At 52.9% G+C, this 20,093-nt stretch overlaps 1 protein-coding gene and 1 pseudogene across 1 annotated transcript; both read right to left on the reverse strand.

The window, feature by feature from the left end:
* Positions 1-10,759: 10,759 nt before the first annotated feature.
* Positions 10,760-13,753, reverse strand: LOC119094269 (basic proline-rich protein-like; annotated as a pseudogene).
* A 2,918-nt stretch (positions 13,754-16,671) lies between these two features.
* On the reverse strand, positions 16,672-19,839 carry LOC119093842 (DNA repair protein XRCC1). The gene is made up of 3 exons (XM_037216855.1): positions 19,625-19,839; positions 19,132-19,207; positions 16,672-17,588 (listed from the first exon to the last, which is right to left on the reverse strand). Exons 1-3 carry the CDS (start codon positions 19,675-19,677, stop codon positions 17,475-17,477), a joined length of 243 nt encoding a protein of 80 aa, XP_037072750.1. The 5' UTR covers positions 19,678-19,839; the 3' UTR covers positions 16,672-17,474.
* Between the last annotated feature and the right edge of the window lie 254 nt (positions 19,840-20,093).

Below are 20,093 nucleotides of genomic sequence, written 5' to 3' on the forward strand. Positions count from 1 at the left end.
GAAGGAACAGTTGCTAGCTGCCGTGAACGGGAGCGGGGCCAACTCGCTCGTTCTTCACATTGGAACAGATGACGTAGTGGGCGAGGGATCGGAGACCGTTATTTCAAAGGTTCTTGATTTAGTTCACCTGGCCAGGGGCCTTCTGGGAGCTACAAACCTACACGTTCCACGAACTGACCACGAAGGGTACATTTATAGTAAGGCTAATAGCGTTAGCAATCGGCTCAAGGCCTGCTGCGGGATGAATAGCGAGCTGTCATTCACAGATGTACATGAAGTACCAGGCAAATGCCCTTATGATAGCCTGTAAATAGACGGCATGCATTTCAACAGGTCAGAGGCAACAAAGGCTGGTCATTTACCTTCTAATTCGGTTGTTTTTTCACGGCATTCGGTGCAGTCGAGAAGGTGCTAATTCAACATCACGTCGCAGGCCTACAGCATTAACGGGATTCTGAGCAACACAACACTCTTGACTGTAAATAGCCCTCATAATCTGGCGAAACATTTGTTCTGCAAACAAGGTTAGCGGCTTTGGAGTATTTGTACGAGCGCGTGACCCACATGTTATATTAGGCACCGAATCTTGGCCAACGGAAGACATTGCTTCCAGCGAAGTATTCCCAACAGGTTAAGCAACGTACAGACGAGTTAGAAATGGAATGATTGGAGAAGGGGTGCTCATAAGTGTGAAGGAAAATATCGCCATCTACATGGAAGGCATTTTTTACGAACGATTCAGAAGTCATTTGGTGCACAATAGCAGATGATAACAAGAAAGCATACTTGATAAGCGTCGTCTATGACCCACCTAGCGGAGACGACTAAACTCTCATACACTTCTTGAAGACATGAGCGCAAAAGTTCATCGAGTCTAACCCACGTATGAGGATGATTACTGAAGGCGATTTCAGTCTATCCGACGTGATTGGAACGCCGCGTGCCATAGGTCTGGTGATATGCGTCGCCTTGACAGTGAAAATTGAAACTCTTATCGAGACTCTGAGCGCCCCTGGTGTTGACCAGATCGTCAACGGACCTACCAGATATGCGAAAAATGATTAAGTTGTATCAAATCTCCAAATATCTGATGCACAAGAACTAGTGCAAGGTATGGGCATTTGCGATGGTATCAGTGACCATGAAGCTGTGACCATTACGTTGTATTGTAAATTAAAATAGCCAAGGGCAGCGAGAGGCAGCGAACGATAACACTTGACAAGAAAAATCCCAAACGTTATTAGAGACTGACTTTATCCGGATAACATCATATTTCTGAACATGTTCGCTTGTAGCACAGCAACGAGATTTGCTTAAATTTCAAGGAAACATAATGACGGTTGAAAAGATGGTGCCAGAAAAGCCGTTTAACTTAATGGAGATGTTTCATGGCACAACTGAAATATCAGGAGACTAGGAAAGAAACAATGCGCTTCGCGCAGAAAGGCAAAGGGGCAGCAAATTTCCCAGATACTGGTAATGTGTGAGGGAGCCCGTTTAAGTGTGAATCAGGCTTGCAGGAAAGCAGAACATGAATACAAAACGGCTTGGTGACGCGATAAAAGACAACAGCAAAGAGTTTTGGAAATATTCTCAGAGTAAAAGGAAGGCAAAACATTGGCACGGTTACACATGCATCGATTGCCAAGGTTTTGAGCAATTATTACCAATGAATATTTACTACAAAACATAGAAATGACATTTCCACCGTGGGTAGCTGTGCAGTATAGGAAATGTTCGCTCTAACATATAGCAATAACGACATTGGTAAGGTTAATGAAAATATCAAAACCCGAAAAGTATCTAGACCAGATCTGGCGCTGCGTGAAAGAAATGTGCAGTTCTCACAGCGATGTTTCTAAAATACATTTTTGAACAGTTGATAGATACGGGGAACGTGCTGGTTGCCTGGAAGGAATCGTGAGCCTGCCCTATTTTAAAGAGGAGACTCCAAGGAATCCTGCAACTATAGACCAATATCACTTACATGGATTTGTTGCTCACTGATGGACGGGATTCTGCCATTTTCGATGGTTTCGTATTTGGAGGAATAGAACGTAGTTCATAGTTCAATAGTTCATAAGCAGCATAGCTTTAGACGAAACTTTTCAAGAGAAAAATAGCTGCTGATGTTCATAAGTGATATATAGAGCCTGCATTAAATGAGAAATAAGTGTTGATCCAAAGTTCTTTGAATTCAGTTAAGCCTTCAACAAAATTATTCATAAGCCTCTGCCCCAGAAGTAAAAATTTGTGTGGAATAAACCAAGAACTAATTAAGTAATAGCTCGCTCATCCCCAGCGCAACGCAGAGCATGATCCTGGAGTCCACCTATTCGGAAAGTATATTTATAGGTTCTGGGGTGCCTGGAGAAAGTGTCCTTGGGCTCTTTTTGTTCATCGTGTGCACAAATGATATAGTAGACGGATTTAACTGGGATGTGCGTTTTTTGCTGATGACGTGGTTTTATATTCGTACGTTGATTATACTAGATACACGAATGCGATTTTCCGGGATGGCTTATGTTCAATAGTTGGCTGGTATGCCAAATGGCTGGTGGACTTAAGCGTTTCCAAATGTGCCATCATGCGAATAACAAGAAGCGGATCTCGAATGGCACCGCACAATGTTTTAAATGGCACTGTGATCAAAGTGATGGATGCTACCAGGTCCAGGCCCGGTGCAGGTGCTACCAGGTCCGGGCAGAACACATGTTCACCATTGGAGTATACCTCTTACAGGAAGAGTAGTGACCTCTCCTGTTTATACCTCTGGCGATACGTGGCTGTTGCCAGTAGGTCGATGCCTTGTCTTATGAGGAACGTCCCCACCACGCCGACTATAAAAATCCATGCAGCTTCCTGTGTAGGGAAAAGTAGCTTTTATCGTCCATAGATGCCTATTGTTCTCAGTAAGCCGTCGGCGGCTGGGTAAGTTGCTCACTTCGCGCCTTAGACTATTTTAGGATGACGAGCTGCTGATGATCTACTTTCACTCTTTTCGTGCACCTGATGCCCTCTTTCGCCAGGATTCGCTGAGCACGTTGCTGGCCCGACAGGCGTGGAAAGGCCAGCTGGCAACTGACCAGCGAGGTTCTATCCTTGCCCCAGGAGACTGTGTCGCTGCCCTGCGCTGCACATCAATTCCTGTACAGTTATTGCCGGCGGACGAATGGAGGCAAACTTATCCTTTCATCTCGGTAGCACTGTTTGGGTGGTGATTACGGAGTGCACGCAACAAGCTTGCACAAGGGCTGAGAAGCCTATCGCCACCCACGCGTACAATTTGGCACAAATTAGTAAACTACGGCAAAAAGGACGAGGGAGAAAGGTGTAGGAAATTGAGGATGGAGAAGAAGACTGCAAAGCAAGTACAAGGTGGGTGAAGTAAGGGCTGAGCCCAGCCGTGTAGGTGCCAGCCACTTATTCGCCTCGTGCTAGTACCCCACTTGAAACAGCTATGTTGCACTCATGCTCGCCTCATTTTGAAGCCAGAACTTTGAAGACAAAATGCATGTCATGGAGCGAAAGGCTGGAAAGAACAAAGGATGCAAGAAACAGCATGATATGCCAGTTGGTGTTGTAACGATACCTTCATCATTATCTTAAAGCAAGCTCGCCACCCTCGCCAGGGGAACGACCAACTGTGGTTTGATAACCTGATGTCGATAAAGTAGCACTCGTTCTAGGACTCGAGACTAGTCAGTTCGAACTACCATTTTTGCTTTTCACCTCCGTGGCCACAGCTGTAGCAGGCCCTGCAGGACTGGGAGGCCTTGTACGCTTGCACAGGTGTTACCTTTTCATCGGCGCGTACAAACCGAACGAGAGCCCATGGCTGTGTTCTGCGTCGACAACAACAGAGGCCAGCACCTAACCGTTGCCTGAACCTTCCATACAAATGTGGATTAGTTTTTTTAAGATTTTAGTTAGTTTTTGTCTGATTGTTATGGATGACTAGTTGGGGTAAACCAAGCACAATTCGGACCACTTCCTCTATCAAAATTGGTGCTGTTAACACAACGCTTCGGGCAAGAGTTCTCCGACAGCCCTTGGTCGAAAGAGAGGTTACGGGCTCAGTTGTGCGAACAATTACACCGTTGACTGGGACAGTAGTCCAGATAAAGTTACTCCGTCTAGTTTTTAGTTTGCCTCTGCTTCAATCGATCAGCTGTTGGGTTGGAAGACCTCCTTCACCACGCTGAGGCGTACATGCTGAAGCGGCGGTGCGCTCTGGAGCTCCTGCCCGGCGCCGCCCTTCTCACGGTCGCCGGTGCGGGTCACAGGCGTCGGCCGACGGCCGGCCGGCGGGCCCTGGCCAGCCTGAGCGCCTCGCGTGCCGCGCGGGCCGGCCCTCGCCGACCAGCCGTCACGCGCAGCATCCCGGCCGGCCGGCGCTTCACTGCACCTGCTGACCGGGCCGCCGCCGCCGCCGCCGCCGCCGCCGCCGCCGCTGGCCGTGGCGTAACCCGGGCGAGGCAAAACAGAGCGCGCCCCCACCGCATGAGCCGCTCCAGCTCGGCCCATGACCCGGCCAGGCGGCCCTCGGGCCGCGGCCCGCCTCGGCTGTGACAGCCGCGACGGGATAAGAGCACCTCGTGTGTGTGCGTGCCTGTGAGGGATAAGAGCACCTCGTGTGTGTGCGTGCCTGTGAGGTCTTAATCGGACTAGTCACGCGAATACTTTTGTCTGTGCTCAGAGGCGATCTGCAAAAACTAAAATAGAGTTTATCTCGATAATTTTGATCAAAAGGCTTGCAAAGAATGTGTAAACGATCTTTTAGGTAGGCTACATCGATGCGCAAAGACTGCATACTCAATCGAGAATTCATTCTGGAATACGTAAGCACCACGCTTGCTGATAATCTTATACCTGTTTCCCACCGGTTAACGGTGAATGTAAGGCGGCACCGTGTCATTGAGCATCGGGATAACTCAGTGACTCAGATCAGCATGCGTAATTTCATCTCACCCATCCCAAAATTCGCATCTGAATTAAGCTCAACCAATGAAATGTTTGACCTGCTCTGGCTCATGTTCGTCATTTGCTGTGATGCAAGGCGATTACCATTGCATTCATCAGAAGCCATTCAAATGATGACGAGGAGGAAAACGAGTCGCATACAAGAACAGTCCGGGCACCGGTAAATGCCGCGCCACTGTAGTTACTGGCCAGCTGTGTCGATAAGTCACGCCCTACAAAACAATGCCGCAGATCATTACACGTAAATGATGGGGCACGATCATAAGTATATGGCGGTAATCCTGACGGCTATCGATATTAAGTCGTGAGCGCTCTGAGGTGTAACGCAGTGTGCATGTTACATATCCAGACTGTATTGAGCTCAAGGTAACGGTAACTGTTTGTCGTCCAGTGTGACTCCGAGCGGCCAGTCTCTCCGTAACGAACATATTCGACACAATACGGCGCGGAGACAAATGCAGCGTCACCTCAAGGATTGCATGAGACAAATCATCACGCCCACGTGGGCGGAAACTAACAGACGGCTCTGGTTTGTAACCATATGTGAGGCGGTGACATACAGCATGGGATTTGTCCTATTTTATTGCGACACTCCTGGCTGCGCTGCACTTTGACTATGCTGAAACAATAACGAACGTTGATGGTAGGATGAACTTGAAAACGGGCTGTTCAGTCGCGTGACGTCGTCACAATGTAACGTTGTACGTAACGTTGCTGTCTCGAATTTAGGCCCGGTGTGAATAAAAGTTTGCTTGACGAACAATCGGCTAGGGATAAGAAATGAAACGTTCACGGCAGAGGCTGCTTGATTCATTTGACATTTCATCGTTGCATACAAGGAGAAGATGATCGGTCGATAAAAGCCACCAAGTTGCGATCAAACAACAGGTCAAAGGGCCGGCTCATGAAATCGGCTGTTTTGGTGGATTAGGTGGGACTGAACAGTCAAATGTCTTCTATCTTTCCAAATGTCATGCAAATATGGAAAGCTGGAACAAGGATATCAAAAGGTGAATCCATTCGATTCAACCAAAGTTCATTGATTTTAGCCACATCTTACCATTTACTTGCTAACATGTTGATTATTTGGTTTCGCGTGAAATCAATCAAGGAGAGCGGCGCTTAACTCATGCCTCCTCAATTTCATCGAGGTCTGGAGGAGACCAGGACGTATGAAAGGCGATGATGAGCCAATTTACAGTCCCAGGTGACCTTCATTGTCGGAGTCGTAGGCCTTTCCATTTATTTCGTAAATATTGTTCGCAATTTTGTATTTTTGCCCTTCGTTTTCTTGCAGGTTTGGCCCTGCTGAATTCATTTCTGGCAGGCTCAATAAAAACTACGTGTTACAGACAGCCAAGCCTGTCCTCTATGGCATTTAAATACATCATTTTCAGATAATCTGTCGGTCGACCTGTGATATGGTATTGTATATAAGTGTAGAAGCATGCACATCCACACCAAATTGTGGTAATCAAGATCTATGTCGATATCGCTGTTGAAATCAACACTTAAAACGCCGACAGGTAACTTTGAGAGTATTGTCGTTCTCGTTTTAGAATACGGTTCTCAGCTTATCGCTGGTGCGTTAAAAATCTGTGCGTCTCCTTTTCAGAGGAAATGACTGACCATTCGTATCATAACAATGTAGGGACATATCCTTTGCTACAACTGTCAACTCAAACGGTGTTGAATATGTCTGCTGTCTCGTTTTCACTCTCCTGGTATTTGCAATACGTCTTGAGAGTGTGTCAGTGTTTGCTGTAGGTTTGAGTGTGTGGGTGCATGTTTGCATACCTGCCCAGAATGTTTTCTCTGACCTATCAATGTCAGAAATGTGCCTTGGAACTGAAAAGTTGACACATGCAGTATACAACATAACATTAGAACTATTACAAAAAAGAGTCAGCAGTCGAAAATAACACATTGTCGAATTCCATTCTTGCGATTTCTAACGCTATCATGAGCAAGCTGCGGTCGGAGGATTACTAAGTACATGACCATCGATTTCCATTACTTACAGGGGAGTGTCTTTTTATGGTTAGCTAGATCTTGTCACATACAAGGGACAGTCATGCAAAAGTCTTCCCGAACATCTTCCGGCCAAAAACTGTTAGTCCGATCTCATTAATATGTTATTCTGACAATTCTTATGTGGGAACAAATATCCTGTTCGCGAATATGAAATTGTGTTTACCGAAAACATCAACTGGTCAGCATTTAAAATGCTATGCAAGACGGGGAAAACTGGAAACAGGATACAAGACGTTGAAAACATGAATATGTCACCATCACAGTAATACCAACGTGCATTGGATATATATCATGCATATATCCTCAACTCGGGGATATATGCATGCCATCTTGAGGCCCGACGTCAAGAAGATCTCGGATGACCTCAGCTAGCTCCTTGGATTCAAGCGTTATTTGGACATACCTGGTATAGGGTATCCTCTGGAAAAACAGCAAAAAATTGAATTGTGTACTATTGAACTTGAACAATCTGAAAATTGCCTGATTGCTTAGCCAGCTAATTTTTGCTTTAATATTTAATTTAATTTGATTTAAAATTTAATTCAAAATATTCCTGAAGGCATTCTACGTAACTGCCGTAGATAATAGTTTGGTTCATTGGCGCGCAAGCTATGGAACCTCCGCAGACAACATTGCAGAAAGCAAGCACGCAAAATACAGGTGTCACAGAGGCAGGTATAACACAAAGACATTCAAACCCTTAAACACTCAGATCTAAGATGATAATCCCATAATCAAATTATAATAAACTCCAAATTGTCTTTACCTATACATTGCCTATGCTCACATTACGACATTCCAAAACGAAGTTTAAAGAGGAATGGAGGCGGCACGGAATGGTGTGGGGAAGCATGCAAATTTTGTATTGTCAAGTGAAAGAAATGTGTCAGCGCTGGAAAATTAGACAACATTTAAAGTCATACCTTAAGCAAGTTTATCACCGCATGCGAATGAAACTTGGCAATCACTTAATCTTAGATGTCGCGGACATTTTTTTATTAGCTGATTATCTCCGTCCTTCACTTTGCCGGCAGGCACACACATATCTGGGCACGTGTAGGAGCATTTTGCATCTCGGCACATCTGTGTCCAGGTCAGCAGCCACCTGACCTGTCCTGCGCTTCAGACCTAGGTCGGATGCTGCGCATCAGCCTCCCCGATGCCCCCTTTGTATGAAGGTGCCCCAGACGTCCTCGGTGGGCTGCAATTGGGCACACCGGGGGGGGGGGGGGGGGGGGGGCACGCGTCATATACGGCACTTCGGCCTCTCCCAGCAACTCGTGAGCTTTCTAACATAATGAGCCCTGACTAATATGCGCCGAAAAGCGCATCGCAGTTGCAAAAAGTTATCATCCAAAAAAGGATGAGAACAACAGTTACACATTTCTTACGACGTTGTCTCTGCCTTGTTTAGTATGACTGGACGCGCAACAAACCTAGAGAGATGGCGGACGATGTCAGAAGCTTACGGCGAGCTTGTTCGCTGGCATCAGTTGTACAACTCTCAGATGATCTCCATCAGGTCCAGCACAGTAGCCAAGGTTTTTGGGCTGGTATGGACACCGTGGAAGGTGACGTGCGTTTCGCTGTCTATGACGATGTTACGTCCTTGTCAAAGTTCATATTCTCAAGTTAATGTTCAATTAAGGACTTAGGTTCAGTAGTGCTGAGGCAAAAAAGTCGCTCAATTCTGACGGGGATATTTCTAAAGCCATATGCAGTCCCGGTTCCAGGGCAAACGGTCGGGTGAAGTTTAACCGAATGTTGTTTCGTAAATGTAAAATCCCGAATACTTCCTGCAGTCATGCCTATTCGTCCCCATTGCTTTTTATCGACATGTGGAAGTGGAGAAAGGCTAAGAGGCGAAGTGCATATTGATTATATGTCTTTTTGACGCCGTGCAAATTTACGAGACGTAAGTAGATCAAAATTTTTATCAGCTGGAAGCTTACGCGTCGAAATATTTATCAGCTGAACGTTGCTATACAGAGACAGGATTTGGCGAATGGAAAGCTACCGAATTGTCAATGAACCTAACACTGTTTTGTCGAAATGTGGATCTGAGGAACGTTAATCGACGAATGGAAAATCATTGAACCGAAATTAACGTAGTGACTCTGTATTTGATATTTGGACTCTACGAACGGTAATCGATAAACGTAAATTCGTCGAATGGCCAATACGCAATTTTTATTTTGCCGAAATGCGAATTGAATGATTGAAAGTACTGCCAAGTGATAACGCCTGCAAGGAGCAGTCAATGAATAACGTTACGCATTGGCAGGAAGGGATTGGTCGGTAAAGCCAATTATGCTAAAGACATGGAGTAATTCGGTTTGGTTTGGTTGATTATAGGTAAAATCTAGCAGTGTCCAATACAGCCCATCCGACAGAGTTTTTTTTAACAGTAATTCAATGCCGTTTTTCGTGTTGTCGCATGCCTAATGCTGCAGCACCAGGAGGGTGGACCTGATTTAAGCTGCTTAAAGTAACATTCACCATCGTTCAGTCGCACCTCCTTAACACGGTTTGAAGAAAAATCTCCAATGCCGTCTTTCCCACGACCCTAGCTGACTTGATTTTTGAGATGTCAAGGGGGCTGCTGAAGTCTCCACTCGTGGTGCAGTGTTGAACAATGGTCACGGGAGGAGGATTAAGGGGACTGTCTTCCACCCATTGATAATATTTTGACTCATGAAAATTCGACTTGAAAGCATTCAGCTAATTCACAATCAGCTGATGAGCATCCCGTCGGACTAGGCGCGACTAAAACACATTTTTGTGGTAACCATTTGGCTAAAGGGCAGTTGGGAGGGGTAACATTCAACCTAAAATGTTTCGTTAAATTGACAAATACTTGGGAGCGATTCGGCAAATTGGCATTCAGCAAACAAGCATTTCAATCTATGAATATTTCGTAAAATTTACATGTTCATAAAAGGGTATGCCGACAAATTGCCATTCGACTTCTAGCGTTCCGCTTCAGCGACATGACAAAAAGACACGTCGACAAAACAGCGTTTGGTTAAATGCATTCTGCAGAAAGACTTCCGGCTAAATGCATTTTGGACAAAGCTCATCCCGTTGGCAGCGCCATCGATACCAATTTCACCTACATCAGAAAGGACGAGGGTAACTTCACTGCTCTGGCATGCAGTGGCAGTGACTCATAGCCATATGCATGTTCGACCATGACACCACGGAACCCGGTAGATTGATCACGTCCAACTGGAGGCGTGACTAGAGCGCGCACTACACATGCCATGAGTGCACCATAGTATTGATTTATGTCCCTCAGTTCCAAACATAGTGCATCCCATTGTCAGACGGAGAGATTATAGGGGGGGGGGGGGCAGGGCATCGGTCGACCCGAGGAGAGCACACGGAACGTGTGCGGAAGGTGAGCACAATATCGAATCATCCGCAAACACCTCAGCTGCCCTGCTTCCGCCGCTCACGACGGCCGCTGCCCGCCCCAGCCCGTGCAGTAGCGCGGGCCACGACTGCCACCCGTCGCCTCGGGCACCTTTCACTCCAAAGAGCCCCCGGCCTTCGCTGCTCGGCGGCCGCGTCACGCGGCCCGGTGCCTCGCTCGCCACCCCTGCCGCACGCCTCCGTATATAAGCGGCCATCGCCGTCACTGTCGGCAGTCTGCTTCGTGCAGCCCACCAGTCACATGAACATCATCAAGGTAAGGCGTGTGGCAGAGAGCGCCTGCCACTCAGAGGTACGCTGACGCCGCTCAGGTCTGGCGGCGGCCAGCATCGCGGCACTGGGCTCAGGCACACCACTCATGTATTTACTCCGGCCTCCCAAACATTGACAACTAACTCACCACATGGGAAGGTGTGGGTGCTTTTCAGTGCATTACGAATCTAGTGCAAAGCATTCATGGAACTGGTGCTTTTCAAGGCACATAAGACATCTCAATTCGTTTTATTGTCCAAGCACACTAGCAATAGCGTTACAGATACACACATGCATCCTTTGCATCGTTCATATACAGCGCGTAGCTCACGCATTCCTATCTCCTGCTCATTGCGCAATTCATATAGATCTCAACACCTACTTGAGATTCAGCTCAGTTCAAAGTTCGATGCACGCCAGCCCGTGCCAATTGCTTGGCAGCGTTGTTCCACCGGCCGTGCTCCAGCGGCCGTGCTCCAGCGGTGTTCCAGCGGTCGTGTTCCGCCAGCCCGGACGCGCTCTCCGGCGGCTGGCAGCGTCACAGCCTGCGCTGCCTGTTCACAGACTTGCAGTTCACTGCTGCTGATCGGCCTCTGCCTGGCCGATGGCGGCGGTGGACGCGGCGGCGGCGGCGGTCGCGGCGGCGGCGGCGGCGGCATCTCCTCCGGATATGGCGCACCGCGCGGCGGCGGAGGAGGCGGCGGTGGCGGCGGCGGCGGCGGCGTATCCTCCGGATATGGCGCACCTCGCGGCGGCGGAGGGGGCGGCGGCGGCGGCGGCGGCGGTGGCGGCATCTCTTCTGGATATGGTGCGCCCCGCGGCGGCGGCGGAGGCGGCGGCGGCAATGGCGGCGGCTATAGCGCGTCCCAGGGACTAGGTGGTGAAGTGGCCGGCTTCGGCCGCCCGAAGAGTACCAACGGGGGACAGGGCGGCTATGGAGCGCCCCAGGCTAGCGATATCATCCAGGCAGGATATGGTGCTCCCGGCAATGGCGGCGGCGGCGGAGGAGGAGGAGGACGGGGAGGATATGGCGGCGGCGGCGGCGGCGGCGGCGGCGGCGGCGGCGGCGGCGGCGGCGGAGGCAGAGGCGGCGGCAGCAACGGATACTCTGCCCCGAGCGTGCAATCCGGCTACGGCGCACCGAGCGGCGGCCGAGGAAATGGCGGCGGCGGCGGCGGCGGCGGCGGCAGCGGCGGCGGCGGCGGCAGGGGAGGTGGCGGCGGCTATGGCGGTGGTCAAGGTGGCGCCGGCGGTGGCGGGTCTAACGGTGGGTACTCTGCCCCGAGGGCCTACAGTGTGACGCAGGCTGCGCCTCGCAGACCCTCGAACGGCGGCTCATCCGCCTTCTCCACAGGAAAGGGCATCAGCGGAGGTTCCATCTCCACAAGGACGTTCTCCGCGCCTCGCATTGTGAAGGGAAGCTCAAAGTCTTCGGGAGGCGGCGGCTATGGTGGATCCGGTGGTGGGCAGTCGTCCGGAGGCGGCGGCTACGGAGGATCCGGCGGTGGACAGTCGTCCGGAGGCGGCGGTTACGGAGGATCCGGCGGTGGACAGTCGTCCGGAGGCGGCGGCTATGGTGGATCCGGCGGTGGGCAGTCGTCCGGAGGCGGCGGTTACGGAGGGTCTAACGGTGGACAGTCGTCCGGAGGCGGCGGCTATGGTGGATCCGGCGGTGGGCAGTCGTCCGGAGGCGGCGGTTACGGAGGGTCTAACGGTGGACAGTCGTCCGGAGGCGGCGGCTATGGTGGATCCGGCGGTGGGCAGTCGTCCGGAGGCGGCGGTTACGGAGGGTCTAACGGTGGACAGTCGTCCGGAGGCGGCGGCTATGGTGGATCCGGCGGTGGGCAGTCGTCCGGAGGCGGCGGTTACGGAGGGTCTAACGGTGGACAGTCGTCCGGAGGCGGCGGCTATGGAGGATCCGGCGGTGGACAGTCGTCCGGAGGCGGTGGCTATGGAGGATCCGGTGGTGGACAGTCGTCCGGAGGCGGCGGCTATGGAGGATCTGGCGGTGGACAGTCGTCCGGAGGCGGTGGCTACGGGGGATCCGGCGGTGGACAGTCATCTGGTGGCTACAGTGCCCCATCACAGCCTTCTGGAGGTTACGGTGCCCCTTCGCAGCCCTCCGGAAGCTACGGCGGCCCATCTTCTTCCTCTGGATCGTCAGGGGGCTACAGTGCTCCTGCTCAACCCTCCGGAGGCTACGGCGGCCCATCTTCTTCCTCTGGATCGTCAGGAGGCTACAGCGCCCCTGCTCAGCCCTCTGGGGGCTATGGCGGCCCATCTTCTTCCTCGGGATCCTCAGGAGGCTACAGTGCTCCTGCTCAGCCCTCCGGAGGTTATGGCGGCCCATCCTCTTCCTCTGGATCCTCGGGAGGCTACAGTGCTCCGTCTCAGCCTTCCGGAGGTTATGGTGCCCCATCCTCTTCCTCTGGATCCTCGGGAGGTTACAGTGCTCCGTCTCAGCCTTCTGGAGGCTATGGTGCCCCATCCTCTTCCTCTGGATCGTCAGGAGGCTACAGTGCTCCTGCTCAACCCTCCGGAAGCTACGGCGGCCCATCTTCTTCCTCTGGATCGTCAGGAGGCTACAGTGCTCCTGCTCAGCCGGCTGGGGGCTATGGCGGCCCATCTTCTTCCTCTGGATCGTCAGGAGGCTACAGTGCTCCGTCTCAGCCCTCCGGAGGCTATGGTGCCCCATCCTCTTCCTCTGGATCCTCGGGAGGTTACAGTGCTCCGTCTCAGCCTTCCGGAGGCTATGGTGCCCCATCCTCCTCTTCTGGATCCTCGGGAGGTTCCAGTGCTCCGTCTCAGCCTTCTGGAGGCTATGGTGCCCCATCCTCTTCCTCTGGATCCTCGGGAGGTTACAGCGCGCCTTCACAGCCTTCCGGCGGCTATGGTGGCCCATCGTCGTCCTCTGGATCTTCGGGAGGATACAGCGCCCCGTCCCAGCCATCTGGGGGCTACAGTGCCCCCTCACAGCCCTCTGGAAGTTATGGTGGCCCATCTGCTTCTTCTGGTTCTTCCGGAGGTTACAGCGCTCCCGCTGCACCATCGGGAGGCTACGGCGGTCCTTCCAATTCCGCCGGTGGTGGTGGAGGAGGTGGAGGAGGTGGAGGATATTCCTCCTCCTCCCAGTCCTCAGGAGGTTACAGCGCCCCAGCTCAGCCTTCTGGAGGCTACGGTGCCCCTTCCCAGCCTTCTGGTGGGTATAGTGGCTCGTCATCTTCCTCTGCTGCTGGTGGCTATACTGCCCCGTCTGCCTCTTTCGGTGGGTTCAGTCCATCCAAGCCCTCTGGAGGCTATAGTGCCCCGTCCCAGCCCTCTGGAGGGTACGGTGGTCCCTCTTCTTCCGGTGGGTCTTCCGGAGGACACAGCAGTTCGTCGCAGTCCTCGGGCGGGCACAGCGGCCCCTCCAACGCGTACATCCCTCCTCCCCCCTCCGGTGGCGGGTACAGCGGATAGACCTCCGCTAGGCGTCTCTCCCACGCCAAACCGGGCCACGCCCACATGCGCCGTGTTAGGAGCGCGAGCCGTGCTTAGGTCTAGGAAACGTGAAATAGCCTGAGTCCGCATGTTATTCCTCATATGATATTGATATTTATTGCTCAGTCGTGCACACAATTATGCCGCAATAAAATTGTGTTTGTAACGTGAGTTATTCCGAATGATTCGTTACGCCGCCACCGGCAGTTGCACGAGACGGCGCATCGATCGTTTTGTTGAGTCACCCCTGCACAAATGCTTGCGAAAGGGAAAGCCCGGGTGGGCGGAGCGAAGACGTGATGGATTAACACCACCGAACAACCGAGACGCTTGACCAAGGACACCGCATCTCCGTCACGCCCCCACCCTCACTAAAGATTCGCAGCCTCATTCACACTGAACGCCGCGTAAAAGTGAATGCAGTAGGTCATGGTCCGTCTCAAAGGCCAGAGAAGCAGAGCGGGCCAGCTGCGCCTGCCGTTGCTCAAGCCACTGGCACGGAGCGGCCGGCTAGTCAGGCGGCAGCCGGAGGGAGTCCAAAGCGTGTTTGGAAAAATGACCAGAAATATCCAAGCGAAACCAGGAGACGACAGAATAAGGCACAGAGAGGGCCGACTGAGAGCAAAGACGCGCCATAGTTAAATTGCGAACACTGGCGAGCAATGTGGCAGGAAGAGGCTGTAGGTGATGCCACAATCAGCAGGCTGACCCACTGATACAGTTACTACTAGCGACCACTATCGAGAAAACACGTCAACAAACCCTGCGAGCTCTCGCTTCTACGAGATACGAAGTTCGCACGTCTCCAAAGATTGTAGCCCACGCACTCGTAACGAGCCACGTAATGAAATTCGCATTCAGGTGGGAAGTAGGATGGGATGGTAGCAGGCACCCACAGTGACTTAAATGATGGTGATAGTGGTCTACGAGTCCGCCGCCCGCGTTGGTCATTTTTCGTCCGGTGCACAGTGTTGACATACCGATTGCACCATTTGTATACTGCATGTTACGCTCAGTCCAGCCCAGTCGTACAGCTGGTCTCACGTTTCTACCCGCTCTGGTTATCAAGAACTGACATAAATCCTTTAAAAAACGCCCACGCACGGCGGTTCCGCGGTTTGCGCACGGCTGCGAATGAGTCAGCACACGTTGACCCACACGTTGGCCAGCACGACTGTTTGTTTGCCAACGCCGGGATAGATCATTTCCACACCACCGCGGCGGCTGGTCGGGAGGCCCAAACCTACTTCAAGCCCGCGGTCGTCAGCTCCTTCGCAATTGAAAATGTTACCGCGCCCTGCGATAATCGAACGGGGAGAACGGTGAAACAGTGATGTTACAACGTCGCAGAAGTACGCTGCCTGGTGATGCATCCCGCTAAAAGTATTTGGGCAAACATCATGGTAAGACATCTAAACAATCGTGCTGTTTGCTGCTGAAAACTGCATGGTTGTGCGAATAGGCCCGCGAAAGGCGAACTGGCCGATTCGGGTCGGTCCGGCTCACTGCTCTATGGAACTTCCCGTTATTTCGCGTTAGGGCCTGCTTGGCTTACGGCCTGGCTCACAATAAAAATCGCTAGACATGTATGATGGCGTGGCCAAGGAAAAATCTTAATTTGTCTTTGCTATCTACGGACGACCATCAACGATCGTTATTACGCTGGAGAACAGACAACCAATGACAGCGATATCAATTCAAGTGAAGGCTACCCATATCACCATAGAACCCATCAAAGGCCTTCGGGGGCCCAGACAGGCCACCTGAGGCCTTGGATGGGCCCAAAGGTCTTCCCCGCGGCCCCGACATATCATCCGCCAGGCTTGCTCTATACATCACAACCCCGTATAGAAATACAGAGCGTTTGCAAGGATAGCCTCGGGGTTACAGCGCTTCGCAGCCAGAAGTTGTTAAAATCATAGCCCGACTGGTGCAGTTGAGTTCATCTCGCTCCAGTCTATCGGCCACATTCTCAGGAACGGCTTGACGTGCCGCACACCGCCGTGATACGGCCGGTCGTTTCAGTGAGCTGATACCTGGGCAGCTGCCAACTGAGGCCGGCCGATGAAGACGGGTACAGCAGGGCGTTGCCAAGATGCGAACCCACGCTTAAGCCCCATTCCGACCACTTTGGATGGATGTCAAGGGTCAGCGTCCAGGCTAAGCAGCGTTTGCGGCGTAATCCCTGACCCCACCACCTGATCGTAAAACGGCACACCGCTGCAGTGAAGGCTTAACCTGCCGCAATGCTCGGCACGGTCCGCCCCGCCCTCTGCCGTCTCCTGATCTTTAGCGGGCCGCGGCCGCAGGCCACTTCAGTCAGGGGCGAATAGCTCGCGCCTAAAGTGAATCGAACCCACCTCGCCGCGGGTGAGTGGATCTTCACGGGTGACTGGATCTTCACTGGCTAAAGGGACGGACGCCCTGCCAAGCGAGCGCGGGTCAACGAATCAGTGTATTGACATTACGCAGCAGCATGCCGTCGGCTATCGGCCTGGCACCCGGCGGAGGGGCTCAACAGTAATCACAACAAAACACCGTCCTGGCAGCTGTCACGGCCGTCGAGAAAGCCTGTTAGCAAACGTGACAACACAACATTCCTAATACACACGGCAGGTCGAAACAAAACGCTTTCGTCAAAAAGCAGTGTAAAATACCACACTACGTAACAACAGAGCAGTCTAGGCAAAGGCACACAACGCGGCAACTTAGTCAACGAAGGCGATGAAGCGGCCCAGTGATCGGGCCTCACTCACACATCCCGGCAGTTGGGCAATTTTGTACTCGCCACGTGTCAACCCGCCCAGACCACCGGCACAGCAGTCGGGGTCTGTCGAGTCCGCTCCCGGCCGCATCTGCTGGGGGTGGCGGACACCGCTCTGAAGCCGAGATCGCGAGCCTGGGCGGATCACACGCTCACGGGCTCACAGGCTCACAGGCACACAGACTTCCGAGCTCGTAGGCTCCCGAGCTCGCGGGCTCCCGGGCTCCCGAGCTCACAGGCTCCCGAGCTCGCGGGCTCCCGAGCTCGCAGGCTCCCGAGCTCGCGGGCTCCCGAGCTCGCGGGCTCCCGAGCTCGCGGGCTCCCGAGCTCGCAGGCTCCCGAGTTCGCAGGCTCCTGCTCTCGCAGGCCCACGGGCTCCAGTCGTGACCACGGCTCTGGGCCGCCCTCATCACAGTCCTCTGGCACCAGTTTGGCCTGTGGCACCAGTTTGGCGGCTCCCCGGCACCAGTTCCTCTGCCATGGCTGCTGTGTGAGGGCCGGCCACCATCCGCCGCGCGCTCGCCCGTCAGAGGTCGGCCGTCACCAGGTACGCCTGGGGCGGCACCAGCTTCTGCTGACGCGCGCAGGCGTCCAGCCAGGTCGGCCGGGCGAACATCAGCTCAGGGTTGGCCGACAGCGCCTGAGGAAGCGACGCAGCCGAGCTTAGCCCTCCCCGGCTGCCGCAGCACACGTACGCAGGCGCACGCTCATACACTCAACTACAGATGAAATACGCCGGCGTCGCTGAACACGCTAGGCGTATCTAACAAACACACACCAAGTAATATGTACATCTCCTAAACCTACGTACTCAAGGCTGAAGGGCGAAGCAATAAAATAAAAGTAACTGGCTGCAATCTATGTGCGCATCCTGCTGAAAAATATGTGTTAGAACGCCCAAACGGCACCCAGGCGGCAGACTGTTGCCATAAGGTGTATGCGTGTGTGCATGAATATGCACTTGTGGTTGCGTAAATATCCATAATATAGGTTCTGCGTTACGTGGTATATGGAGAGTATTCATCGATGCACCCATAGCGGCCAATTTGCTCGCTGCGGTGTTTGCTTTAGCCCATGGGGTTCGTCATTTACCAGCGAAAATGGGACTCGATGATAATGACTGAGACGTCACAAATGGGACTCGATGATAATGACTGAGACGTCACAAATGGGACTCGATGATAATGACTGAGACGTCACAAATGGGACTCGATGATAATGACTGAGACGCCACAAATGGGACTCGATGATAATGACTGAGACGTCACAAATGGGACTCGATGATAATGACTGAGACGTCACAAATGCAACTGTCTGCGCCGAACCAGTCGCAGTGTTTGATAGGGATTTGGCTACCGGTGCGAGCATCTCACGGTACTAAAAAAATACGGGAACTTGCCCGGCGTCATATTCATCCTGGGTGATCTTCCCAGTTCCTTGCACTGAAAGGCATGGACGCAACCATGTGTCATTTAACTGTTAAATTTAATCTGAGTCTATTGTAACTGCAAATAAATAATGAGTCTTACGCCCCTTGTATGCGTTACTTTTCAAATGTATGATGTTCTTGATTAATTATGATATGTAAGAAAACTGATACAGACTTGTGAAGCAAAAAAAGGAGGTACTCATGCAGTTTGAAAGCACCTGAAGTGGTCATTAATTAACTAGTTACAAATACTAAAAATCGATCAAGCATGGTGTGATTGTAAGACATGTAGTTGCGCAAGTCTCTTTGTGTCACAGATAACCCTTTCCGCACGTGCTCCTTACAAACATCGCTCCTTTGTCGCTCGGTGTTTCAGTCACCCGTTGGGAAAATGTTCTCATCTCGTCCTACGATGCATGATATATCCTCTTTCTCCGTTCATGGAATGCGTTCAGAGGAAAGGTGGCCTCGAGCACACGGGCATAAAAACGACCCGGCTCGTCGGCACGAATCAGCCCGCGCAGTCCTCCAAGTGCTCCCTCACAGTAACGGCGGTGGTGCGATTGAACGCAATTTGAGACGCCAATACCCAGTGTACATGTCGGAATGTGCGCGGTTAATGCGCAAGGCAGCAGCTGTCACACCTCGCCCGCAAGGCGTCCGGTCGCGGCGTGGCGGCCCTGCCCTAGGTCAGACGTCCGCCGCCCCGGACGTACGCGAGCCGTGGCGGCTGGTCAGAGGTCCGCCGGCTTACCTCGTCGAAGTTGCCGTCCCACGCGTCCGACGTTATCACATAGTTGATGCCGTCGCCGAAGTACTGCTCCAGCTTCCTGCAGTGAAGGACAAACATATGTCAACGGGAAGGAGTGGTACCAATGTCTGGCCACGCCCACGCCATTTGGCCCGGCCAAAGTTTGGCAAGGCCGGGCCGGTAGCGAGTAAGGGAGCCAGACGTGCTCGGGTCGCCTCTACCGATGAGAAGTCAGCATCGAAATAAGCAGCATGAATGGTTACAGGCTATTTTTGCAATTCGCTTGTCATCGTTTTCGCGGGTGCCTTGTCGCGTCTCATGACCGCACCGACTGGCCTATTTCCATCATTAGCTCTACCGCAACCCAAGTTCGACGAACGACAGTGATTTCGTGGTATGACGCTGCGCTGGTTCGCTCTCACGCTGCATGACTGAGCGGGTGGCGGGGCCCGTGCGCCATACCACGCCCGCCAGCCCAGCGGCCCGCACTGCTCACCCGCCGAACGCCGTGATGTAGCGGCCCGCCTGGCGCCGCGTCTCCGTCGACATGGTCTGCCCGTACAGCAGGAACGTCTTGCCACGCAGGAAGTCGGGCAGCTCGGGCACGCGCAGCCCGGTCGTGTCGGGCCGCCGCTCGGCCGGCTCGTCCTCGTCCGTGTCCGCCTCGTACGCGGCGTCCGAGTCCTCGGCGACGGCCGCCGGCTTGGTCGGCGAGCGGCGCCGCTTGGCTGGGACGGCGGCGGCGGTGGCCGGCGACGGGGAGCGTCGCTGTCGCCGCACGGCGCCGGCGGACGTGGACGGAAAGGGGCTCCCAGCGGCAGCGACGGGCACGCGCCTTCTCTCGGTGCCGGACACTGGCGGACTCGCCGACGTCCGGCGCCTGGCCTCGGAGACCGCCGCCGGCTTGCAGGATGTCTGAGCCCTGCGAAGGTATCGCACCAGCAGATGGAAAGCATATAATACAT

The sequence above is a fragment of the Pollicipes pollicipes genome, unplaced genomic scaffold, assembly GCF_011947565.3.
Source record: "Pollicipes pollicipes isolate AB1234 unplaced genomic scaffold, Ppol_2.1 Scaffold_4002;HRSCAF=4701_pilon_pilon_pilon, whole genome shotgun sequence".
Taxonomy (NCBI): domain Eukaryota; kingdom Metazoa; phylum Arthropoda; class Thecostraca; order Pollicipedomorpha; family Pollicipedidae; genus Pollicipes; species Pollicipes pollicipes.

Coding starts and splice junctions, on each gene's coding strand:
- LOC119093842 (XM_037216855.1), bottom strand. CDS start 19,677: ATGTCGACGGAGACGCGGCGCCAGGCGGGCCGCTACATCACGGCGTTC. Junction 19,208..19,624: donor TACATCACGGCGTTCGGCGG/GTGAGCAGTGCG, acceptor CCTTCACTGCAG/GAAGCTGGAGCAGTACTTCG. Junction 17,589..19,131: donor GGGACGGCAACTTCGACGAG/GTAAGCCGGCGG, acceptor TCGCTTCCTCAG/GCGCTGTCGGCCAACCCTGA.